Source organism: Hirundo rustica, chromosome 2 (genome assembly GCF_015227805.2).
Source record: "Hirundo rustica isolate bHirRus1 chromosome 2, bHirRus1.pri.v3, whole genome shotgun sequence".
Classification (NCBI taxonomy): domain Eukaryota; kingdom Metazoa; phylum Chordata; class Aves; order Passeriformes; family Hirundinidae; genus Hirundo; species Hirundo rustica.
Genome location: NC_053451.1, coordinates 32021187 through 32047048, shown reverse-complemented (window position 1 = coordinate 32047048; position 25862 = coordinate 32021187). Strand labels below are relative to the sequence as shown.

The 25862-nt window shown below is 39.5% G+C and overlaps 1 protein-coding gene across 9 annotated transcripts in view; it reads left to right on the top strand.

The window, feature by feature from the left end:
* TENM4 (teneurin transmembrane protein 4) overlaps nucleotides 1-25862 on the top strand; it is a 585909-nt gene that overhangs the window by 381494 nt on the left and 178553 nt on the right. For 6 of the 9 annotated variants that reach the window (XM_058419235.1, XM_040055308.2, XM_058419238.1 and 3 more), the window contains 2 exons: nucleotides 1333-1431; nucleotides 3452-3687. In XM_058419235.1, coding sequence (XP_058275218.1) covers nucleotides 1333-1431; nucleotides 3452-3687 — 335 coding nt within the window. The remainder of the gene's footprint in view (nucleotides 1-1332; nucleotides 1432-3451; nucleotides 3688-25862) is intronic. The other 3 variants (XM_058419240.1, XM_058419241.1, XM_058419239.1) reach the window with 1 other exon arrangement.

The following is a 25862-nucleotide window of genomic DNA, read 5'->3' as shown; positions in this document are numbered from 1 at the left end:
AGCAGCCCAAAGGCCTCCAAAAGCAGGGAGTTGAGCTAAACAAGTGCTGGCATTAGCAGCAGGAGGAGGAGGAAGTAGAAATGAAAATGAGGCTTGAGAACATTTGAGAAGAAACAGTATCAAGGTTTGTATAATGTGACAGGGCTGGTTTCGCTTGGTTTAGCATGTTACCTGAATCCAGTTTCTTTGACAGGAATTCTTGTTTGAGTTCATGTCACTTACACCCTCTAGGCTCTTAATCCTGCATAAGTGATAAAGTGTCACAATGCTGTTATGTTTCTTCTGCTAGTTTTTGCCAGGGGATTTATTCACTATTCAGTTTTGATGCTGAAAACAGACATGGGCAAAATCAGGACTTTATTTTGTCTTAAAAAACATGGGAAGAATGTTCTTTTGCCAGGTCTTGAGAAAAAAGTCCAAAGGTGAGAAAGACACAGTTTGTTCGCAACTGTGCCTCTGAGTTAATTCTTTATGTTCCTGTTATTCTCCTCAAAAAGTACAAAACAATTTATCATTTATAGGTCAAAATGTAATTCATGTAACTCATACTGCAAAATGCTGCTGCTGTGTGCAGGTCAGTTCCAAGCACTTGCATCTGCAGGGCCTAAGTATCTTGCTTATTGCCTGTATTATCCAGATTATAGCCAATACTCTGGTGTTGGAATTTGGGTTACAGCTTAACCTGTTTCTAGCTTCAATCTGCTTATCGCCAAGAGACTTGCATTTGGAATACTCATATTGAGCAAAATTTACATTTTATTCTATGTAGTGAGTTATTTTTCCACTAAGGAAAATAAATTAATCGAACTGGAAACTAAAAAGTTCTCAAATCCAAAACTGAAACTAAAATAAAGGAGGGGAAGATTTTTTGCTGGAAATCCGTAAGAAAGTTAGATGCAAGTGGTACTGGCCACAGTGGAATATAGATACTGTGCTGTGCCTTTTCAGAGTTATAGTAACACAGATGCAGGAGTATAACCAGATTACAGCTGGGCTGGGTTGGAATCTGGTACTTTGGATCCAGGAGCTCAGAAGGTTTCATGTGTCACTGGCAGTAAATAATGTGCAATGAACAAAGACATCAACTTTTTCAATACATGCACATGGGCGTGTGTGCTTATATGTGTGTGTACGCATATATATAGTGTATATATAAAGAAGGGAACATTTTTAAAAGCTATATATGTATATGTGTAGCATCTTATACATATAAATATATGGTCCATCATTCTAGTTCCATGCACAACTGCACTATAACCATTGTGGTTTATAAGATCACACTTCATATATGCATGACTCACTGGCTTCATTCATGTTTCCATATGTATGTAGAAACATAGCAAAGCAGACATTCCTAGAGACATTGCAGGACAACCTCATTGAGATGGACATTCTCACCTCCTCCCGACATGACGGTGCTTACAATGATGGGTATGTGACACTTATGTGGTCTTCCTGTTTACTGTACAGTCATTATGATCCTTGCATGAAAGCATTTGGTCATTTCAGTGATGTTTAAGGGCAACACCATTGCTGACCTCTTCTAATATGGCTTTAAAAAATGAATTTCTGTGGCTTGGAGCATTATGTCCTGTACATATTAATGGCAAACCATTAATATGCTAATGAACCACCGCATGCCCTTTGCTTTTTATCCCCCTATTGTTTTGGAAGTTTTTTTATAAGAAGTACCTACAGCAATTTCAACTCCCATATTAACTAAAATTAATTTAATTTTCTTAAAAATCTGAAACCTTTATTGTGCTGACAGCCTGACACTTCGTTGTTAAATTGATGTCTTCCACATACTGTGTCTGACAAGTGTCTGCTAGTGGTGCATGTAAGCCAAGCCTTGGAGTTTGACTTAACCACCCATTCTGGCATCTTTACACAAATTTTGATCACCTAACTTTTAAGTTATAATGGACTTTTAACTTGATACTTGGTGCAAAAACTGTTGAATCTTGTGTTGACCCCTCATAATTTGGTAGCCGTCATTGTTGTACTTGAACACTGCAGGTGCCTCTTTGCTCAGAACAGATACATCTCTAACTAAATAAATGCTTTTCAAAAATGGGATGGTATCTGACTTATTGAATTTTTTTTTTTTTTTTTTGGATAGAGCATTAGTAGAAATAAAGGATCTTTCTCTAATGCTCAGCAGTCATGCTTAGAGTATCATGAACCATGGCTGTAGTATTACAGACACCTATCTGGGATAATTATGTGCTACATTATACTGCATGGATTGGTGGCTTTTCTGCACTGTGACGTTTTCGCATGTGACGTTTCCCCTGAGACTGCACAACTTCATGGGGAAAATAGAGTCACCGCTTCGTCTGGTATTAGCCACTGGCTTGACTGACTCCCATGAAGCCATGCTGATTGTATTTACTCTGCCTGCAAATCTGGCCCCATAAGCCATGGCAGAATGTGCAAAGGGTGGTGGGGCTGTTCCTCAGTCCTCGCAAGCTGCTTTTTGTTTTACAGAAGCATGGCGGTAGATTAGTCCACTCCATTTCCCAGGTTTCATTCCCAGAATTTGAATGGCTGTTACAGCATGATGTCCCGCTGACACCAGGTTTTTCATTTAGTATTCCCGTGGACAGAAGTTCCATTGGGACATTTCATTTCGGAAACTCATGGGCTTCAGTGTGTTCTTTTCGTACTGACTTCCATGAGTCTCACTCGAGGTGCTCATGGGCTGTGTTTGTCATAATGGGCAAAATACGGTGCCTCCCAATGTGTCACTGGACAGGAAATGCTGTTGCCTTTGACAGTAATTCACACTCTTTTATAGGCTTCAATCCAAGGTATTCTGGACTGCTTTGTGGAAGCAGGTGCCTCTTCCCACTGTCAGTACACAGGACTTGGATGTTTTTAGCCACGCCATTGTCTGACACTTAAATTTGCTGGATGGGGACAGTGTGAATATTCCCCTCTGTGACAATTTGGATGCTATGGAATGGCTTAAGCTCTTTTTCCCCATCTCCATTCACCGATGCCACACAAAAAAACGCTCTCATGCAGTGATCAATAAATGGATAAACGCCCTCCCTTCTTTAATCTGACCTCCACTCCTCTTCAGCCTCCGTAGGGAGTGCGAGCAGGCTCCCAGTTCTGCCCGTGCCACCAGTCTGTCGTAGCTGTGCTTGGGGTTTTCATCTCACTCTAACGCCAGCTCTTCCACAGAGGGGACTCCTGCCCTTGAAGAGTTCTCTGTGGTATTGTTGGCACTGTGATTTTTTTGTTTGGTTTTGTTTTCTTTTACTCTGTGTGACTTGCCTTTGATTTTTATTCTTCTCTTTTGTGCATGCCATCCATGTCCGTAGCCAGCATTGTGTGGAGCTGCTTTCCTCGTCCTGGCAGCAGTCGCCATTCTCCCACCTCACGCCTCCCTCAGCATCGATTTGTGTGAGGAGTCACTTGCTGTTGGTCTTTCTTCCCTCAGGCACTTCCTGTTCAAACCTGGAGGCACTTCTCCCCTTTTTTGTACAACATCGCCGGGATATCCCCTGACGTCCAGCACTGTGTACTCACCTCCCCCTAGGCCCCTTCCCAGAAGTACCTTTTCTAGGCCTGCCTTTAACCTGAAGAAACCCTATAAGTACTGTAACTGGAAATGTGCTGCTCTGAGTGCCATTGTCATCTCAGTCACGCTGGTGATCCTGCTGGCCTATTTCATAGGTAAGCTTGTTGCTGTTTGTTTTTCTTTATATTTCTCTACAACTCCCCCCATACTGCTAATGTCTGGGAAACAGAGGGTCGAGACTGTAGTACAAAGTGATGGGGAAATAAGGCATCTGTTGACTTGTTTGTGTTGCAGTGTTGTGGTAGGGAGCTTAACACCTGTCATAAAGCCAGAAGGGCTTAGGAAAACATGAGTCATATGAGGGAGTTGCACTCCCTTCAATATCACTGGCTGTTTACACTCAGCAGAGGAGAGTGTACCTGGAGTGAGGCAAAGCCACCAGGTTTTCTCTAAGCATCCCATTAAAACAAGGGGTGAAGTCCATGTCCCAATCCCAGTCACATCAAGGTCTGTCAGTGTTGACTTTAATGGGACAGGGTCAGAACCAAGATCCTGATACACAAAAATGTGATTTAATTCTATCATTTGGTGACACACCCATTTCAGTGACATTTAACTAATGATATTGGAGTTCCCTGGGTGACCAGGAGTATGGAGAAGGACTGGGTTGAGATTGTGGTTCAGCAGAGACTTTTTAGAGTAGGTGGTGCTGGCAAAATTTGCATTTTGGGTAGAAAAGCAGTGGATTTTTCTTGAACTGTGCATGATCTGAATTTCTTTGGTTTATGAGGCTTGACAGTGTTCTTAGAGTATATTGCAAAAGTAATTGATCTGCTAGAAGTGAAAATTGTATTTTTAAGTCTGTCAGGTTGGAATGTTACCATTACTTTTTCTTCAGTTCTGTTTGATATGTGTGTTATAAATGTCTTTAAAAAGTCCATTCCTAGACTTCTATGTTAAACTGTCCGTGGTGCAAACTCCAGTTGTCAGACACTTTTAGTTGTGATCATGGGTAAAAAAGCCCATTTCTCATGGCACGAATGAGTCTGTTTTGATTGTGCTGTGACTTCCTGTACGCTAATTATCTGTAAAAGGTTGTGGTTAGAATTACAAATTTTAGTCTGGATGTAAGGATTTTGCTTTAATTTTACGTGAATATAATTAGCACCACCACAAAGGATTGCTTTTACTATGTTCCTTTTATATATACTTCTTTAATGACTGATACTTTTCCACTTCTGCTTTGCATCATACTCTGGTCACTTTTATGTCTCCTGTAAGAGGAACAGGAATGATTAATTAACCAACATTAAATCAGCAGCAGTGTGATGAAATATGCAGTCAGTTTTCATCATTTGCTATGTACATTTGGAATCACCTTTCTCATTTGTCTGGTATTCTCCTTATGTCCTGAACATGGTTCCTTTGGACATTATCTCAGTGTGTCAGAGGAGGATCATTTCAGCTCAGCATAGCAGTGCCGGTTCATTCTGGAGGAGGAGGTGTGTGCTGCTTGATAGATGGAGAGGAGTTTGGCTTGCCACTCTCCAACTCAAAACACTGTCTGAGAGTTCACAAAAGATCACACTCCTGCTTGAAACCACAGTTAATGTTGTTAAAAGGAAGGTCCATTGAGTGCCCTCCCGTCCTTTTTTTCCCCTCCATTCAGGTGAATTTGCTGGCAATTGCCAGACACCGCAGATGGCTGGCAAGGTGCCAAAAATGCTGAACAGGTCGAACCACTGTAATTGTGGGTCATAATTACTAATTTCTAAAGGAACTACCAATTATTAAAAATCACATCCAATGATTCAGTTCAGCATAAACATATTTAGCAAAGATTGTCTCTACCAGACCCAGTGTTCTAATCAACGAGAAAAAAGGCAGATATTTAATTAGATTTTGATGAAAAATTGTGTTTAATTTCAAGTATAATCAATTATTAATTACTGTAATGAGTGACTCTGGCGGGGTTTACTAATTAACTCATTTAAAAATTATGAATAACCTTTTCATTTGTAATTATTTTTTACATCCTGTCAAGTTGAACATGAGAATTGTATCACCTAACCCAAAAGAAAAGAAATGAATGAGGGAGTCAAAATGTTTGTACTTTCACTAAGTTAAACTGAGACATTTTGCATTTTGATATTAATTATGTAATTCTGAACAGGAACTTGTTTATTATTCTAAGTAACTTGGTCTGTTTGCAAGCAAATTTCTGTTTTTCCTCCAATTTTGGGGCTTCCCCCCCATATTTGCATGGTTGCATTTTCTTACAGATACCTTTTCTCATGTAAGCAGTACCTTGCACTTTTCAGTGCCATGGGGACGATCTGAGTGGTGGAGCATAACTTAGTCATGAGTGTAAGGTCTAATCTTGTATAACAGTCTATAGGTATTGGGAACTTGACTGCTTTCCATATGTTCTTGTTAGTTAAAACAACCACGGAAGTTATCTTTTAATGACCATTTTCATCCTCCAGAGTGAACTGAGGTTCAATGGAAAGGTTCCCATTTAAATGAATGGACTTTGGGTTCAGTCCCATGGCAGCAGCTTGGCGTTTAATCTGTTTTTTTGTACACAGGTCAGATAATGGAAATACTTCAGAGTGGTATCTGGACCTTCAGGATGTTCCTCATAGCATCAGGCATGTCACAGTCCTCTGTTTAAATATTAAAAACTGCCCACTGCAGGCCTTACCTATCTAAACATACAGAAGAGAATCTGCTATGGGGAGTATTTTCTATGTGACAGACACTCAGACACAATGGCGATGGGTGCCCATCTGAGGCAGGCAGAGCTGCATGGAAACAGCAAGGCACTGATCATTTCTGAAGTTCTTTGCTGAAGCCAGCTCCATTTTGAAATTCACCTGGAGAACTTGTTAAATCATTTGTTCGAGGCTAAAAGGCAGAGTTTCTATTATTTCATGCAAGTCTTTATAGCCTTTAGCAGTCTGAGGTTCATTTATCTTACTGGACTGTTTCAAAAGGAGGAAAGGAGACATAAATAGATGTTCATGGCAGCTGAATGGCTGCTGTCATGTGTCAACACTGATCAAGGTGAAGGTTTTACAGGACTGAGTCACTGGTCTGGGGAGATAATGACAAACAAAATATAGCAGTGTATTAAACACCAGAAGCTGGCTTTCATTTGAATTAAACAGCTTTTGATTGACTTGTTGCCCCCTTTTCAAACAGTCAGACTCCACGCTAAAGCAATGGCAACAGTGCCCATCAGTGTTTTGCGCACACACAGCTTATGCAAATCCCATGAGCTCCACAAAAATTTGTCTCATGGGGAGAGAATGCCAAGGAGAAAAGCAGGTGCACATCAGGGCTGCAACATTACAGTGATGGAACCATTGAAATCAAAGGCCTCTTTGAGCAGCTCAAAACTGCCCTGCAAATTTTCTATTCCAGGAGTTCCTGAAGAGACGTGACTTTAAAATTTAATTCCCCATGTTAGGAATGTCCATTCAATAGATAGCTAGACAAGAAAAAATTTCATGGCTTTCACTGGGATCTGGTGGGTTCTGTAGAGCATTGAGTTCTGCCTTGGAGAGCTGATTTCTATCAATATTCAAATGGCAGAGAGAATCCCAGGAGGTGTGTTGCTATGCTAATACTTTGGCAGCAGTTCCTGTACCTTGTAGGTGCCAGACTTGCTAGCAGAGCATTGTAAAGAGTGTCTGACATTGCTGTACTGCTTGGGAGGAAGTTTAGAAACAAAAAATACCTGTTTGATTGTCCAGATCTCCATGCCCAGCAGCTGTTTGGCTAGGTCTGTGGAACAGTTTCTGAATTAATTAGTGATGGAGAATAGTTTCTGCCTGTTTAAACAGAAGTCATTATCCTCTGCCTGATGTAGATTCCAGACTAGATGGAAGTACAATTTGATGTTGTTAGGCACTTGCAATTTTCCTATACTTAAGCATGTGCTGCGGTTGTATTGCATGAACAGCAAGAAAGATGGGCATTTGATTTAGATTAAAGCTAGGGCTGGAAAATATATTATGAAGCCAAAACAGTCATTCTTTTTTATTGGAGTCAGAGCTCTCTACTTTTCAGCTCTGTGTTCATTTGAACGCTGTACAGATACAGCTTCACTTGAAGAACAGTGCTGCTTGCTGCAAGCAAAATGCTTGGACAGTAAAAGTGTGCTAGGACTATGATGTGTTTTATAAAGTGTCTTTCTTTTTATTGTCTAAAAATCACCCCAAAAGCTAACTGTAGCTCAGTTTGTCCATGATTCTTGGATGCTACAGAGCAAACCCAAATTAAAGCAGCTCTCCAAAGCTCTTAGAAATCTAATTAGTTAGCAATGGATGTACAGTGCACCAATTACCATGCTGTTTACATGGTAAGAGATCAATAGGAAACGTTGCTAACGCTTAATTATTAATAATGCCAAATTATTGATCCATATCTATTAATCCTACATTTATACCTTGATATTAAGGTTTTTGTTTACATTATAAAATAATTTATTACCCTGCCAACAGACTACTTTCACTCTCTGCTTTAATATTTCTTTTCTGATCCCAGATTAAGTTCTATTTTGCTACTGTTGACATTTGTTCTTTTGATTTACAAGGACTGTAAATCAAAATCTTTGGATGTTTTCTATTTTCATCTTGTCTGTGATAAAAGGTAGAAATGGGAGCTAAACAATCTGTTCTAGCAAAGCCTTAATGTTATGAAGTCAATCTGTTACCTCAAACAGAGATTTGAGGTCCTTTCTTGGTTCTTTCACATCTTCATAAAATCACTGTGGTCTGTTCACTCAGTAGCTGCAAACTCATTTACTTGACTTTACCCCTAATCAATAAAAATGTCACATCCGGTCTAAAAAGTGCTTTAGTATTACCAGTGATATATTTTGTGTATTATAAATGTTTATGAAACAGCATTCCAGGATACTGGTTGAGAGGAGACCATCATCACTACCATCCAGCACTACCTTTTTTTCCCTGTATAACAGAACTTGAATATGTGGTTTTTGTTTTGTTTTTGTTTTTTTTTTTCCCTACTAAAGCTGGCTCTTATTGTACCAAATGCAGTCAAACATTGGTGGGGCAAGAGGGTTAGTGCCACTCCCTTACTAAGCAGGACAGTTTAGATGGCGTCTAGCTCTTCCTTTCATACTCCTGACATTTAGGAAACACAGGCCTTACTCTTCTCGTGCACATGCTCCTCTTTAAACTGCAGCAGCTCCATTGCCTTCAGCGCTGGTTCAAATGCAGTCAGAGTCAGTGGCATTGGGCCCAGGGTCTGCAACAGGAGCTGTAAAAATCTGCATATATTTTTATAAATTCCTGCTTCTGGAAATTGGCCTGTCTGAAGATAAAATACAAATAATGACAGATGTTAACGCTTCAATCCAGTTTTGAATGATCTTTTTTGTTGTTGCGCCCCAAATTTTGCCCCTGTAAATTTTCTCAGAAAGGCTAAGGCATGGAAATAGTCTCAACCTCATGGAGAGATGCCATCAGCTTGAGCTTCTGTCTGACTAGTCAGAAATCCATGGAGTTGCAGAAATTTTTTGTATTTTTTGTTCTACAGCAGAGAGATGGGAAGGTCTGTGTTCACCTCAGTCACACTCAATCACTATGTTAGAGAACCAGGAAGGGCAGCTGCTGTGTGTAAAGTTTACAAGAGGCTGGTGAGTAGCAGCGTGCTCAGGAAAGCTGCCTCAGGGAATCTAGCAAAATAAACTTTCCCTGGACAGATCCCCAGTGAAATAGAGACTCAAATGCTTCAGCTCCACCTCTTTACTGGCATTGCCCAACCTTCCTGTCGACATGCATGCATACATGGAGAGTAATTATCAGAGAAAGGCACAAAATCCATGCCCTTACTGAAAGACTCTAGGTTTAGATACTGGAAAGAAATTTTTCACTGAGAGTGGTGGGGAACTGGCATGGTTGCCAGAATTGTGGCAGCTCCATCCCTGGAAGAGGTCAAGCCAGACTGGATGGGGCTTTGGGCAATCTGGTCTAGTAGAAGATGTTCCTGTCCATGGCAGGATGGTTGGAACTAGATGGCCTTCTTTTTTTTAGGTCCCTTCCAACCCAAAGCAATCTAGGATTCTGTGTAAATTAAAACCACAATGGGTTACATTCAGTCTTACATTTCTGCTTGTTTTGTTGTCTTTCACTGCAGCTTTAAGTACATTGTGATATGAATTATAATGTGGATTTTTTCTATCACCTGCAAAGTCATCAAGAGCTCTTTGCATTATTAGGTGATTTTTTTTTTTTTTTTTTTACTTTGAATTTTTCAGTGTATGTTTGGATAGCAGCTACGCTTAGCTTTATAATTTAGAGCAAAGGAAATACAAGTGGTTTATCCGCTACTGTGCTTTAAAATAAAGGTGATAAATGTACAAGGTGACACTTTAAAGTTATTCTTGTGAAGATCAAATCATTCAGATGGGTGTTAAAAACCTTGCCATAGAAACTCCATTAAAGAACATTCACTGTTTCAGTCTAATTAAGATCTGTAACCCGACACTGAAAGTGTTGTGATTAGAGAAATACACCATGATGGATATGCTTTTGAAAGAATCACAGAATCACTTAGGCTGGAAAAGACCTCTAAGATCATTTTCCAACCTTTGATGGAACATGACAATGTCAAATAAACTACAGCATGAAGTGCCACGTCAAGTAGTTTCTTGAGCACCTCCAGGCATGGTGACTCCACCATCTCCCTGGGCAGTCCATTCCAATGCTTAACAAACCTTTACACGAAGAAATTCTTCTGTTGTCTAATCTGAACCTCCTCTGGCACAGCTTAAGACTGTCCTCTTGTCCTGTCACCTGTTGCCTGGGTGAAGAAACTGACCCTCACCTGGCTACAAGATCCTTTAAGGTGGCTGTAAAGAGCAATAAGATCCCCATCTGAGTCTTCTCTTTCTCCAGGAAAAACAGCCACAGCTCCCTCAGCCAGTCTTCTTAGGACTTACTCTCTTACCCTTCGCAGCTTCCTTTCCCTTTCTGGACTCAAAGGAAAGATATTGCTGCAAGAAAATGTTACTGGTAAAGTACAGCAGAAGATATTGCAGACCTGCTAATTTTGCCAGACTTGCCCAACCTGTGGAAACTGGGAAGTACTGAAACATAGGTATTCCATATGATGACAATATGTTCTGAACTTGGCGGCAAAATTTCTGCTTTGCGAAGTGGTTGGTACTTCCTTCAGAGTCTACAGTGTTAAATATACTGGTCAAGTTTACATCTTTTCTCAGCTAATTCATTTTATTTGAGGCAGGAAGAAGCCTAAGGATTATCAAAACTTCCATTTAAAACTTTTCTCAATTTTCAATATGTTAAAATCCATAAACCATCACATTGTACAGGATGACCTCTTTGCACGTTGAAGCCCAGCAAACTCCAGCTACTTACTCTACTTGTTTTACATAGGTAAGTCACATACCTACTTCAGCTGGCTTTTCCCTAGCTTATATTAGGTCTTTCTGGGCTATAAAAGTTGCATTAGGATATTGTTGTACAGCATCCTCTTGTGCTTACTCCTTCAGTCATTTGCTCTCTCTGCTTTCCAGTTGCCAGTGTCCCATCTCATGGACTTAGATTGCAGTCCATTATCCAAAGTATATAGGCTGACTATTGACACTTCTTGTTTGAATCATTCAAATTTAGTTACTGCCCCGCTCTTCTGTTTTTCTGTCCTGCCCTCATCATTGTCTTTCTCACTTGAAGTATTTGAGTCATCTACATGTTTAGTGATCCATGATTTTATATTTACTTACATAACACTGATGCAAATTTTGAATAATTTCAGGCCAACAACTGTTGAACTCCACAAGAAGTTGTAACATGTGATGGATATTCACCAGCAATGATAATTTTAATATCTTTCAGTTAGTTTTTAAGTATATGTATACATGTTTTTATACCCTTGAAAAATGCTTGTTTGTTTAATCACATCAAATTAAATCAAATGTCTTACTAAACTATAATCTTGTCAAAGAATGAGTATCTGTTTCTTAAGACCTGTTTTCAATATGGTTTGCCTGAGATACCATACATTAAGTTTCTTTATTCTCTAGCAGTGCAACTCTGTGTTTTCTGTTATTTTGTCTGTAATAGATGTCAGACTACCCAAACCAAGTGACTTGCGTCCTGTCCTCTTCCCTTCTTAAATATTTGTAGAGCATTAATCCAGTTCTAATTTCTTGGTAGCTGGTTCAGTATTAATCAGTGAGTCAGATTCTTCCTTCTTCTTTACTGGGTACAAGTTAAATGAGCCTGCAGATTTAAAAATGTTTGTCCTTAAATAGATGTAGTTCAGTATAATTCCTGGCTATTAATGGACTGGAAAAAAACTTATTTCCTGTGAAATTATTGCATTATAGTAGTTATTTTCAAAAACTAGAACAAAAAATCTTATTGAATACTTTAGTTTTTACTACAACATTATTAACAATTTTCTGTCTCCAGTATTGCTGCTCATTTTGCTAGGTTTCAGTACACTTAAAAAAAAAGTTTTGTTGTTAGGTGAGTTTTTTTCAAGACATATTTTTTCTTGATGTCCTCAGCTTCTTTTCGCCTCTCTCTGTGGCTTTAGATTTATATAGATTACTCTCTGTTTCACTATTGTTCTGGCTTTTATATATTACTTTTTTTATTTCTGCCTATTGTTTTATTTTGACACTGATTGAAGAGGTCCTTTTGTCAAAGTCTGATCCTCTTTCATCATTGTGGGACCATTGGAAGAATGACTTCCATTCAGAAGTAGACCACCAATATAACTGATTATTTAACCAGTTGAAAGCAAGTTGCGGCTGTGTATCCAGAGGGCTCCATCTGAGCTGGGAGTCTGCATCAGTGTGCCATGAAACCACACATTAGCTGGCCCTTTAGATGTCTGATCCTTCCATAAAATTAAGAATATTTAATACAAGGAGAGATTAATGTGATTCCATCTGGTTTTATTAAATGGTAAGATATGGGCTCTCAACCCATAAGCTTTTATCAGTTGCTTTTAGTGAGGTTTTATAGTTGCTGTAAGCCCACAGAAGAGAAAATAACAGCAGGCTGACTCCAGAAGCGCTGGCCTTGTCTTTATGACAGTGGCACAGATGTCCTGCTATAATCTTTATTTCATGATTTAGATTGACCTTTGCAGTCAGCTGCTGAAAAAGAATCAGTTTTTAGAGATCTTTATATGTCTCGTGAAAAGAGTTCTCCTTGAGTCCATGTTTTTATTTCATACTAATTAGTGTGAAATAATGTAATTTAATTGCAGTTAAGTGGACGTAGAAAGAATTGTTTCCCATAATGGGCTTTTTTTCAGTGTTTTTAAATACCAAATAGTTTTGTGGGTAACTTGTCATAGAGTAATCTCAATTAGGGATGTCACTGGCAGTGAAAAATGCTCTTCGGTTATAGTTTAATGTTTCTCTCCCATCCTTTTCTAGCGTAAATTAAAAAATGGCTTCAAAGCCTGCTTTGCCAGATCATACATTTCTATTGGACATGTGCAGCGATGCATTCTCTGAGGTTTTTACCTGTAGTTAGTTGAGCTATGTGGTAGATAGAAATCTTTATAGGGTGAGGTGTTGTTGTTAAGTATACTGCCCAGATAACATCCTAGATGACCTGTAAAATAATGAACAGAAAGTCCAATCTGCTCTTTTCCTCTTTGTCAAGATTTCAAACTACTGTTTATGCTGAAACTTAAAAGCTCTGAAAGGACCACTTACATACTTCCCTTTGAGATAGTAGGATCTGGTGCTCGGTGGATAGAGGTTGTTGAATCTTTGTGTTTCAATGCTAACCTATAAAGTCTCCCATCACCTGCAGGTTTTACTATCTTCCTCTCCATTTGATTTTATCATACTTTAACTTCCAAGCCTGTCCTTGTTGCACTCAGAAGCTCTTGCCTAGACAGATGATGAGAACAGGATATGTTGGCTGTTTTCAGATATGGTAGCACATGACACAGCAGCAGCATCTCACCTAGCTCACCTAGTACAACTGCAGCATCACTTCATTATGCAAAGAGACTCTCTAAAAAGCAATGCAGAACCAGGCAGTTGGCAGAGATGGTAGCTATGCTTACCCTAAGTATTTCAAGAGAAAATCTAATTGGAGTATATCAATGGAGCACAATCCCTTTTAATTATGGCAGAAATTATCATGAAATCAAGCATCAAAAGAGTTTCCTGAGGCTTTTGGTTAAAAAAAATAAAAAAATAAAAAAATCCTTCAATCTAAGCATAACGATATTCCAAACAGCATTAATCTTGGTGGTCAGTAACTGTTTATTTATTTTATTATACTCTGCCCAGTCAGACTGTATCATGGGCTACTCCAGGTTGTGGAACATGTATGTGGGACTGTTCTATATACCCAACTGATCCAGAAGGTGTACATTTCTCTACTGCTAAACTCTTACAGGTATTCAGACCCAAACTGTCTATTAAGAATGATCTCTGGTCATTTCTAGCTGAAGAGTGCACAGAAATTTAGAAGGTGTTGACTGCCTATAACCAGTACCACAGTAGTGTTCTTTCTAACAAATAGATGTTATGGACTATCAAGTTACACTGCTTAGTACTGTTTAATTCACTACTATCAACTTAGTCTGGGGATTCAGGGGCAAAGTAGTGTGCTGTGTCCCCGAGCAAGTGCTTTGATACATTTGTATTTAATGATGAACCAAAATTATCATGGCCTAACTTATCACGAGGGATAAGGGATAAGTGGGGCTCTCACTACAAGAAAGAGATTGAGGTGCTGGATGGAGCATGTCCAGAGACAAGCAACAGAGGTGGGGAAAGGCTGGAACACAAGTCTCATGAGAAGCAGCTGAGGGAATTGGGGGTGTTCAGCCTGGAGAAAGGGAGGCTTAGAGGCACCTTCTGTCTCTCTAAAACTTCCTGAAAGGAGATTGTAGCCAGGTTGGGGTCAGCCTCTTCAGACCCAGGCAGCCAGTGAGAGGACCAGAGGGAATGTCTGTACGTTACACCAGCGGAGGTTTAGACTGGATATTAGAAAAGGTTTCTTCATTGAAAGGGTTGTCAAGCACACTGCCCATGGTGTATTCACCGTGCTCGGAAGTGTTCAAAAGGGACATAGATGTGGCAGATGGAGACATGGTTTAGTAGTGAACATGTTAGTGCTGGGTTAGTGGTTGGACTTGATGATCTTAGAGATATTTTCCAACTTTAATGATTCTGTGATTCTGCCCTAAATAGATATGAGAGTAGGGGTCTGGATCCACCAGCTGATGTGGTCAGTCATTTAGGCAAAATTCTGCTAATTTATCTACTGTTGTTTTCTATTTATATTGCAGGAGTACTGAGGTAATGGAGCATTGTGACACCTCTTTTTTTAATTAGGGAGAACAAGCAATGGTGTGTATTTTATCTCATCTCTGATCCACCCCGAGCTGGCTACCACAAAACTAGAAAATCTGAGTTCACACATGCTCAGCAGGGACCTAGTTAGAATGCAGAAGCAAAATTGTCTGTGCTGAGTATATTCCTTCCCTTTCCAACCCCCTCCTACTGCTACCAAGCAGACTGCACATATGGCATCCCTAGAAAGCAATTGAATGTGCTACAATGCTGGAGTTGCCAGGGTTGAGTGGTAATTTCTGTGGAATTGTTCTGCTCAGCATTGGGCCAGTGGAAAAAAATAGCCTGTGATGCGGGAATTAAAGGCTATTACAGAGTACACATGCATACAGGGGCTGATGTAAAATCACAAAAGCAATCTTAATGCTGTTCCTTGCTCATTTTTGAGTGCTTAACTTGGCAATCTTCAAGTTTTTTAGCAAATGTGTATTTTTTTAGGTAAAATTAAATATTAAGATGGCTGTGGGTCTTTCTAGAACACTGTGGGTTGCACTTGCTAGCACTTGCTGTCTTCTTTGTGCTGGATTCTAAGTCCAAGGGAACAAATCATCAGGTTGTGTTAACTTTTGCTATTGAGAGAGCTTTTCACACTGATCTGAACTGTTCACTTAGATTTTTAGCACCTGAAAGTATTGTGCTGGATTTTGCTCATGGTCTCTGGAAACAAAAATTATTATGTTGTTAATTGTGTTGTGTCACCCACTTTATCAGCTTTCTCAGACTGTGCATTTGTATCCATTTGCCAAGCTTTTTTACAGGAAAAAAAAAGAGATTTTATTTTTCCCTCTACAAATTGGAACAGCATTTGTTTTTCTAGTATATGTAAAGAAAAACTAGAAAATAAATTAAAATATTCTTAGCCTGCTCTAAACATACCTGTGCTTTTGTCATCCAAAGCAGCTAAAGCAACCAAATGCTCCTGAACACATGTACAGTTAAAATTTATTCTTATCTCTTGCAGCGGGCTCGAGGCTGATAGGAATCTGCTTTAGAGCTCAGTTTTGACAATGCTGATGAGTGCTCTGGCCCAGATCTACAAAATGTATAAATTTTTTCTGAATTTGAAACACCTCCATCATCCTCTTAAGTCTCTAGATTTACTTAGGCTAAGTAAAGCTCAAGTTAAACCTGTGTTTTGGACATCAAGGGATTCTGAGGTTGTAATTTTGTTAATTTTTCTTATATCAACTAGCACAGCCCAACTGGGGCTCTGGTGCTTTTAAAATGTGCATAGTGACTAATAACACTAATGCAGTTTTCAGCTGATTCTAGGATTAAAACACAAGCAGTGGTCTCAAAGACATTTACTTGTCTTAGTATAATAAAATCATGTTCTTGTTCAGAAGGACGATCAGCAAGCAGCCATCTGAGAGATCAGCTCACACATCAAATTCCACAGCAATATTTAAGTCTTCCTACTTAAACTGAGATACTTGATTTAAACTTTGATCCCACCTCTGTTGTGCTGGGGTTTTAGAATAAGAGAGATATATTTTTCTTCTGCACAGCAAACTGTGTTTTTTCGACTTTAGGCAACTTACTGTATTATTTTTGGAAGGCTAGTTGAGATAGCAAGGAAGGAAGCATTTGAGAGCTTGTGGATTTACCTATGTAAATTACACCATTTTTAATTAGTGCCTCACGGTTTATATGTGTGTAATGAAAGGGCATTTGTAAAATTATGCTGTCCACAACAGGCTAGCCCAGAATTTTAGTAAATGTAAAGCAGGATAAGAGGCCTTCTGGTAGAACTGCCTGTCCTCATTTCTCTAATTGAAGTGAATACCCCAATGGGAAAACCATTATTTCTAATATTATATACACAAATTAAAACTCCATTTAGAGGTATAGTGGGACCATCTTATAATTGACTTTGATCTTGAAGAAATATCTCAGCAAAGTTTATTTTAATATGGTCTCTGCCAGAAAGGATATCTGGAAGTCAAAATATTATTTTACTGAGAAAGGCCTGAGCATGTCTTAATACCAAATTTACCAGGGCTTTGAGGGCTGAAATAAGTTTCTTTGTTGCAGTAGGCTGCCTAATAGCAGCCAAATACTGCTGAGGTCCATCTTTCCACTTCCTGTTCTATTTGAAACTGGTGTAAACGGTAAAGGAAATTACCAAAGGTATTTAAGTCAGCTCCTCAGATAAGCCATGCCACTTTTGTGTCCTTTTTTTTTTTTTTTTTTTTTTTTTTTTTTTTTTTTTTTTTTGTATAGGTTAACACTTTTTTAAAAATCCTCCTTTAAAAAAGCATAAAAAATATTTAAATTTACCCATTTAAAACTGCATTTTCCCTTTCCTGTAAGAAATTACAAGCTACTGTAGCACTGGAGGGGCCAATGATTGTCTATTAATGATTTGACTGGACAGGCAATCATTCAAAAGACTTTGATCCTCAGGGGCAATTAAGAAGACATTGAATAGGAAGTGCTGACTCTTTGCATTGAACAAACATTGAGTTTAACTGCTTCATTTTATAACATGCCTTTCTAGTCACTTCCTTGAAGGTTTCAAAGAAATGTGGTGCTTCAGCTGGAAGCCTTTCTTCTTCCTTATTAAGAACAATTGGGAACTAAATTAAAATATAAAGTGTCCTCCTAAGAAGGAACTAATACTATTTGGTAGACCATCTGCTTCTATCATGGAAATCATGGATACAGCTTTTCAGTCAGGAGGGGTCAAAGAATGATTAGTTAGTGTCAAATCAAATCAACTAAATGCATTTGTGGCAGGATTTCAGGTGATTAGCACAATGCTTTGTTTTCTCAAGTGGCAGTTCCCAACTTTGTGGGAAAATTTTAAGAAGCAGGAAGCTCCCTGTAATTTGTATCCCTCCTTTGCACGTGATGATTCTGATTGAGGGAAGGAGAAGATGTAAATTACCGCCAGAAGAATCACTTTTGGTACTTGCATAGTTTCAATGTGAAGCGATAGACCGGCAGCAATGTAGCATCCCAGGAATTGCTACATGTATCCATTAGAATGTGTCAGTACTGAGCTCGCTGTGAAAGCACCTACCTACATTGTATTTTAGGACATTGGTGGTCCTAAAAAAGTTCCGCAAACAAGCACAACACAGAGCTATCTCTCTGTTTTATCAGCAAAATCCTTTTTCCCTTAACCCTGAGATGGGTGGATACAGATTGTTCCGTTCTTAGATGAAGCAATTGCATCCCAGCCAAACAAAGTGTCTTCAACCCCAGACTGTGAAGGAGGCTTGAAACCCCTTTTTTTCTCATTGGAGGTGGATCACTGAGCAGTTAGGAGGGGAGGCAAATGGGGAATTTACAATAGTGAGCGTTCCCCTAAATGTCCCTCCTGGTGCCTTTTGTATTTTTCTTAACTATTGTCTCGTGTCAAGTAAATCAACAGGCAGGAAGCAGAGCCATGGGACCTCCCAGCTGCAGGCTTAGAGTCTTCACTTAAACAACACGAAATCAAGCTGCCTTTTGGGCTCCATTCCTTTGTGACCTGTTAGTTTTACATTTCTAGCTGCACAGCAGTTCTAATCCATCTGGGTTGTGGAGAGCCTGGTATGCAGGATTCTCTGTTCCCACTTGACTTCAGTCCTGTCCTGGTGTGCAAATTCACATTCATTTGGGCAAAAGATGATTTATGAAGTCAGGTTTTTCATTTCCTGAGTGAGAGTTTTAAGCCGCAGATGGAAAGCACTTATGTATAGGAAATAATTTCAGACAGTACAAATGTCACAGAGTGCTGTACAGTTTTTGGTCACAAGGTAACTGCGAAAGTACATGCAAGAAGTTTCCTTGGAGGAATCCCTCTCTCCTTATCCCATGGTGCCTGGCTGAGTGACCTGTGTATGTATGTGTGATATGAATTCATGACATTACAAACCACTGCAATCTTCAGTCAGGATACTAGATCTCAGTTGCAGATCTAGGAACCTGTTCTTTGGGTATTAAATCACTACAACACTCAAAAGTGTCCCCATGCTCTTAGATGAACAACAGCTTAGATCTCTGTAGTCCAGGACTTGACCATATGAACAAGTAGAGCAGATAGTATATGCTGCAACCAGTTTATTGCCCTCTTCCTACACCAGCAGAGCCATAGAGCCACTTCAGCCCTTGACTCTCATGTGTTCTGCCATGCTGGGACACAGAAGCCTTGGCCAGCACTGAACTGCAACAGCAGTGTGAGAGAAAAACAGTTTGATTTCTTTTTTTAATGTTTGTTTTACTGTTTCCGTTCTTCCTAATCTTCCTTGATTTGTTGAAGATTGACAAACCAGTGATTATTTCATGCTCCTTTTCATAACACTGGGTGTCACAAAAATACGGTTAATTCTGCAACAGTCAATTCTACCACTTGTACAAAATCATATGATTTCAGTGTAGAGACAGTTATCCAGATAATTACAGTCAATTACTCCAGAGACAGGAGAGAAGGCAATACATTTACTTGAGTTAAAATTAACCCTAAATAATTCGGCTGTGGGATTCAGCTTTTTCTCTATTAGGAGAAAAAGGCAAAGCTCAGGTATCATTTTGGAGAGCATGTCTGACTAAACATGAAGGTTAAAGAGGAATATGTAACGACCACATATCTTATGGTTGTTTTCACACAGAGGGGAGAACAAAGAAACAAGCTGTAAAAATGTCTTCTCAACACTGACAGCTTCGGCTGCTTTTTCGTATCTCTAATCCCTTATACTGTTTTTGTTTCACTTATCTTTGCTCTATTCTAGCCTTCTTTATCTCAGTTTCTCTCACTCCATATTTTTCTCACCTTTCTCCCCTTTCATTTTCATTCTTGTCCATTGTGCCATCAGTCCTTCTCATCTGTTCCTTCTCACACAGTGTTTTTCCATTTTCTCCTTTTCCCCATGCTGCACTGGGAAGCTTTGGAGAACCCTTCTCCCTCCCAGGAGTGGCCTTTTGGCTTGTGTTGGCGTAGGCTTAGCTGTCAGCAGTGCAGTGAGGTGCTTGTAGAAATCAGTGGAGTAGGAAAGCCAGACCTCTCCAGATGGAACGCAGTGCCAGGACAGCTGAGCTGGGGAGAGTGGAGTGGCTGTGCAGAGAAGCTTTGCTTTTCCAAAGTTTGTGCTCTCCCCTGTGTCATTTAAGCAAATATACTGACATATATGGGCATATACTCTTACATAAATATGGATTCAAAACCTGGAGTATTCTTAGTGCAAAGCAACTGGCTGGGTTTTTCAGATGAGAATCCCAAAAGACTTCCTATCTTGCCTTTATGCCCTTTGCCCCCACTCTTGCTGTAAGTCCAGGCTCAGGTAGGGATCCTTAACGTGTTTTGTTAAGTTTCAGTTCTGAGAAACTATTTATTTATTGTTCAGGGCAAGATCAGTTATTAGCTGGAAAACAGTTGTTATTTTATTCATTCCTTTGTTTGTGTAGCAGCTTTGCCAGAGTGAGGAATCAGGCCAGCTGTGGTACCCGCAGGACTTAGCCCTGAGAGGGCAGGAGAGAAGGAAGCAGCAGAGCCTGTGAGCTGCTGTGAGAATGCTTTTAACAAACACTATGGAAGCAGCTGGTGGCTTCAGCTGTGGCCTTAATTCCAAACATTGTAATTGATTGGTTTGGTTATTTATTACACTTAGCTTGCTGCTCTGGGCAAAGCAACAAGCTAATAAAGGGCCAGCAGTTTGTTTTTCAATTTTTTGCTGACTGGTGTGGTTTCTGGGGGTCTCATATGCTTCAGTAAGCATGTCTTGTCTTTTCTTCTCCCTGTGATCTATCACAATCATCTGCCTCTCCCTGCTAACTCCTTCACTCCATCAGCCTGTCCTAAGATATGTCCATTTTGTTGACCATGTGAATTATTATCTAGTTTGTCCTTTTTCATTCTAAATGCAGTACCACTTCCTTTGTTCCCTGCTCTGCTGAGTAAGTTGTTTTGACTTTAATGTTTTGCTGTCTCATAAGCAAGTGGCAATAATAACAAAGATAATCAAAACCCTGAGCGTCTTCAAAAGAAACTTGGAAAGAATATTTTTCTTTATTTGGCTTAACAGCATCTGGTGATGCTGATTATGGCATCCACAAGTAGCTATGGAGTAGGAATAATGCACTGCAGGAAGAGATAATATGTTAAAATCAGGAGGAATCATGATCCTGAATACTTGTTTCCACAATTATGAACTTTGATTTATTTTCATGATTAAATAACTCAGCTGATGCTAAACTGTTTGCAAATTTTCTTTGCTAAAGTGAATCTTGAGTCCAGCAAAAGAGCAGCCATATCGCACTGGCATAGTTGAAATGCTGAACTCTGCAAAGTTATCAAACCATGAAGGGACTGGAGTTTGATGTCCATTTTTTTCTACCAAGAAGCCAAGCACAGGTGACTTAGGACTGAGGATAAGATGATTTACTTTGCCACAGAAAATTCTGCTACCCATTCAGCAAATTTCAAGGCACCTTTTGCTAGCACTTAGCTACGGGGGAAAGGTTGTACGAGTCAAAGCTTTAAAGTCAAAACATGAGCATAATGGGCCAGAGACCCAGATGCCTTTATATCATCTAAGTTGGTGATGGTGAAACAGGCCCGAGAGCACACAGGGTTTCCCCTAAGTATTGTTTTCATTCCAGGAGAAGGCAGACAAAAGAGTTTTCTTCTCCATGGGGAATATAACCAAAGCTTCTGCAAAGGGCCTGTCACGGAGCTTCCTAGGCGGTGAAAGCTACGTGGTATTTTACAAAAGTGTACACTTTAATGATTGTTAATTGCAGAGTGCTCTTTTAATACATGGGGAGTCTTCAATATCTGAAAATCTATTGAGCATCATGAGGGAGAGGGAGAGGGAGAAGGACATGGGGGCTTTTAGGAGAGGATTTACTCTCTGTCAGTGACTTCTTGTGTCTAGCTGAGTAGGGGGTGGGGGAAAAAAAAAAAAAAAAAAAACAAAAAACAACAAAAAACACAGAAAATGTCCACAGTGGGTTCTATTGACCCAGAGACAAAGAACATCAGGAATCTCAAACTATTTTTACAGCTTCACTTTCAGAAACATTAACACTTCAAAATATATGATTATGCCTCTCATGCATGGTTACAGGGCTTTTCCATGATTTTGGTCCTTTGTTGGTTTTGTGGTTTTTTTGTTTTTTTTTCTGTGAGAAAGAACTTTGCATCAATTAAGCACAGAACAAGGTTGATTCCTAAAACCTTTAAACACAACTGTGTACAATAACATCTTTACACATCCCATTGTAAAGACCCAAAATATCCACTGCTGTTACTGCTTGACTTTAGCACCAGTGTGGCAGTTAGAGAGAGCAAGAGGGGAAACAAATCTTCTGCCAGGTTGCCAATCGGACACTGCTGGTATTTGGGATATAATAATGAAATCCCTTAATCACGTGATATCCTCGTAACATACCTGCTACGAGAGTGTGTTTCCAAAGTAAATCAGACTCTTTGTTCTTGTTGTGGGTTGACTTCTGTGGTAACTGCCTACCTATAGAAGAAATTGTATTATGTCTGTTTGCCGTATGCATGGGGATATTTATAGGCTTTTATTTTGTGCTTAGAAACATCAAATCAGAAATCCTGAATAGAACAGTAGCTCTGAGCTTTTACACTGTTTTCTGAATGTTTAAAGCTACTTGATAATCAAAATGCTCTTCAAATCGTTCTGTTTTCCATCATTCTGCACTTTTTGTACGCATGGTGTTCATAGTTCTCATTCTCATGGCTTATCATTGGAGAGCTTCTTACAGCCTTTCAATACTTTAGAAAGAGGCTTATGAGAAGGATGTAGAGAGATGTTTTACTAAGGGCTGTAGTGACAGGACAAGGCCATAATGGTGTTAAATGAAAAGAGAATAGATTTAGATTAGATATAATGAATTTTTTTATTAACAGGCTGATGAGGTTGCCCAGAGAAGCTGTGGATACCCCACCCCTGGAAGTGTTCAAGGCCAGGTTGGACAGGGCTTTGAGCAACCTGGTCTAGTGGAAGGTGTCCCTGCCCATGGCAGTGGAGTTGAGAGTAGATAGTCTTTAAGGTACCTTCCAACCCAAACCATTTTGTGATTCTGTGATCTATGTGATGATGAGATCAATGTACACAAGAAGCTTTTTGCTTTAGACAAAATCTACTAGCAAAGGACAAAAGTTAACATTAATACAAGTCTTTTAACTTAGTGTGATAACACAGTATCAGTGTTACAGATAATTCTATCATATTTTCTATTTTAGGACATTTAAAGACAGTTTTCAAACATTGAGAATTGAATGATGACATGGAGTGGTTATTCCACTTGCTCAAGTGTATGGATAATGTGCAGAAAAGCCGTAGCACTTCCAGGGTGCCAGTTCTGTTGTTACACTGAGGCAAGATGATAACTTGTTAAGACATTTCCTCTCAGGTATTTTAAATTAGTTTTAATGCCTGGAAGAAATATTCACAGTTTTTCCACTGCACCCAAAACAATGTTGAGTTTTTCACCTTCATTTGCTTGCAATAAATAATGATCTACAATAAAAAATTCCTCCTGAGGAGAGGAGAAGCAGCAATGGCCTTTTGGGGAAACAATGGCTTTGCAATGTGTTCCTAAAAATCTGTGTGGCACTTAGGCTGTGATGTCCAAAGGACAGAGCAAGTCAAATGGTGTTACAAAGAAAGCAAACCACTGGCTCAGTTCCTGCCTAAACCAGGGATGCCCACTATAAGCTCAATGCAGGTCATTGTAACATGAAGACATCTGAGAGATGGAGCTGGTGTTAAGCACTTAGGGCCAGCAGAACTTAGGCGTGACTGCTGTCTAGGAATGCCTAAGTTTGGAGGAGTGAAGAGTACAGTTTCCGTTCTGCTTGGAACTACAAACATCCATGTAACTACAAATATCGCGTGTTAAACATAGGAACTTGAGTGCTTAGACCATCTAAGCCCTTGAGCTCTGTAACAGCTCTATGGCACCTGGGAAACACTCTGGTCATTGGAGATGTCCAGCCTGGGTGGAATTACAAGATAGCATCCAGTATTGAACTTAGAACAAAACTGCTGGCAGAGAGCTGCATGAAATGCCTCTTAGAGCTTGTGACCCTGTAAGCATGGAGTAAGTTAAGTGAATTAACACACAATTGCATTTTAATGCCCAAACAAGTGAATTGTGGTGGTCCTTTAATCTGCTGTAGTTCTCCTTTCCTTTTCTGTGTGGTAGAAAAAAGCAGATTCCTACCTGATGAGGTTTTATGAGGTTAATAGCTATGAAGTGCCCAGGCACTCTGATGGTGAGGGCTGTATAAATACAAAGATATTATGCAAGCATAGCAGTGGCAAATGCTTGATGCAGACTCCTTGTTCATGGTCTGATATCCTCTCTTCTCTGCCAAGTAAATGTATCCCTTTTAGATGAAAATACTCGTCCCTCTGCCTAAAGTGCCCTGGTTAAATTACCAGTAGTGTTGGTAACGTTTCTTCTTGGTATACGTACCTGAATAAAAATGAGTGCTGAGCAGCTCCTCAGGAGACCTTCCTTGCTGTGCTTCCTTGCTGTGTGGGAGTTTAAGGAGCGGATTTTCTTTCCTAATGGATAAGTTTGTTAACAAACACAGTCCTCATTTACATGGTAAAAAAAAGAGGTTTGCACTCACATTTTGTGATGTTGTAGTTGTGCAAAGACAACCTTGTTTATGTTAGTAAATGACAGGTGACCTAATTGAGACTGAAGTGGAAAAATCACATATTTTGCTAAATTGCCTAAACCTACTGTCTTCAGAGAGCTACTCAGATTACTTCTCAATCCTCTTGTAAAGATTGTTTCTGATGCACAGGTTTAAATAAACTAACCACTTGTCCCTAACAATGGTTACTGATCTCAGGTGTATGTTTGTGAATAAAAAGAGAAATATAGGCCATGAAAATGCTGTTTCTTTACTGGGTTTGTTTATACTAAATGGATGTGATGTTAGTGTCATTGTATAGTTTCTTGGAGAAATTATAGTGTAAAATATCAAGGCTTTCCCTTCAAAAAGAAATGTCATTCCAAATGTAGCAAATACCAGATCATTTAGCTGTGTAGAGCCTGAAGCTAAGCTGGATACTGATTGAGTATGAAATGTTTATGTTGGGGATGGAAGAACTGATATGGTAAGCCACAAGCCACATTCTTTTGCTTTATATTTGCAAGGGGCAAGTATTAGTTGTGTAAGCATATGATTTCCATACTCCTCATACATGTGTTTGCTTTTTAAGTAGTCTGTCCTGTTCCTTAATTGCACTTGTCTTTATGTAATACCTTGAAATAGATTCACGTGTGCACTGGGTGACTTTGCATGGCCCAGAAACCTACAGAGAGCTTTGCCCTGGTATCACACAAATCTAAATGGCGCTGCTCATTTTCAGTTCTCAAGGATGTGTCTTTGATCTGAATAGAAGAGGCTGAGTTGTACGAAGGAGTGCTCAGACATAGTCACTCACATTTTTGATGCAGATTGCAAAAGCATATGTGCAAGATGGGTCTTTGAATTGCCTCAGTTTTTACTTGGTCTTAATCAGGAAAAGCTGTCAGAGATGTCTGTAAAGGCTTCTGTGTATAATTGGTGGGTAAAAAAAAATAGAACCTATATAATGCACTGTGAATATGGCGAAACAAACCAGAATGCAGTTCCCTAGGATTTATTGATATGTTAAGAAATAATACTCCTTGTATTTCTGTGTTCACCGTATTGTTACCCTAGCCTTGGGAGCTTTGTGAAACACTGTGCCTGGTTACCCTGTTACACAGACCACGAGTCAGGAGTGGTCCTTCTGGAAGAAACAGAGTGAATTGTTACAGGTGATCTAAATCAAGTTTAAGTGGGTGGAAAGACCTAGGGAGCTGGTATGGTAGAAGCAGCAGGGGCTGTCTAATTGCATTAATCCCATTCTTGTCATAAAGCAATGACCACTAATAAGGCACTGGAGCAAGGGTTTAGAAAGAGAAAGTGCCCCTGTA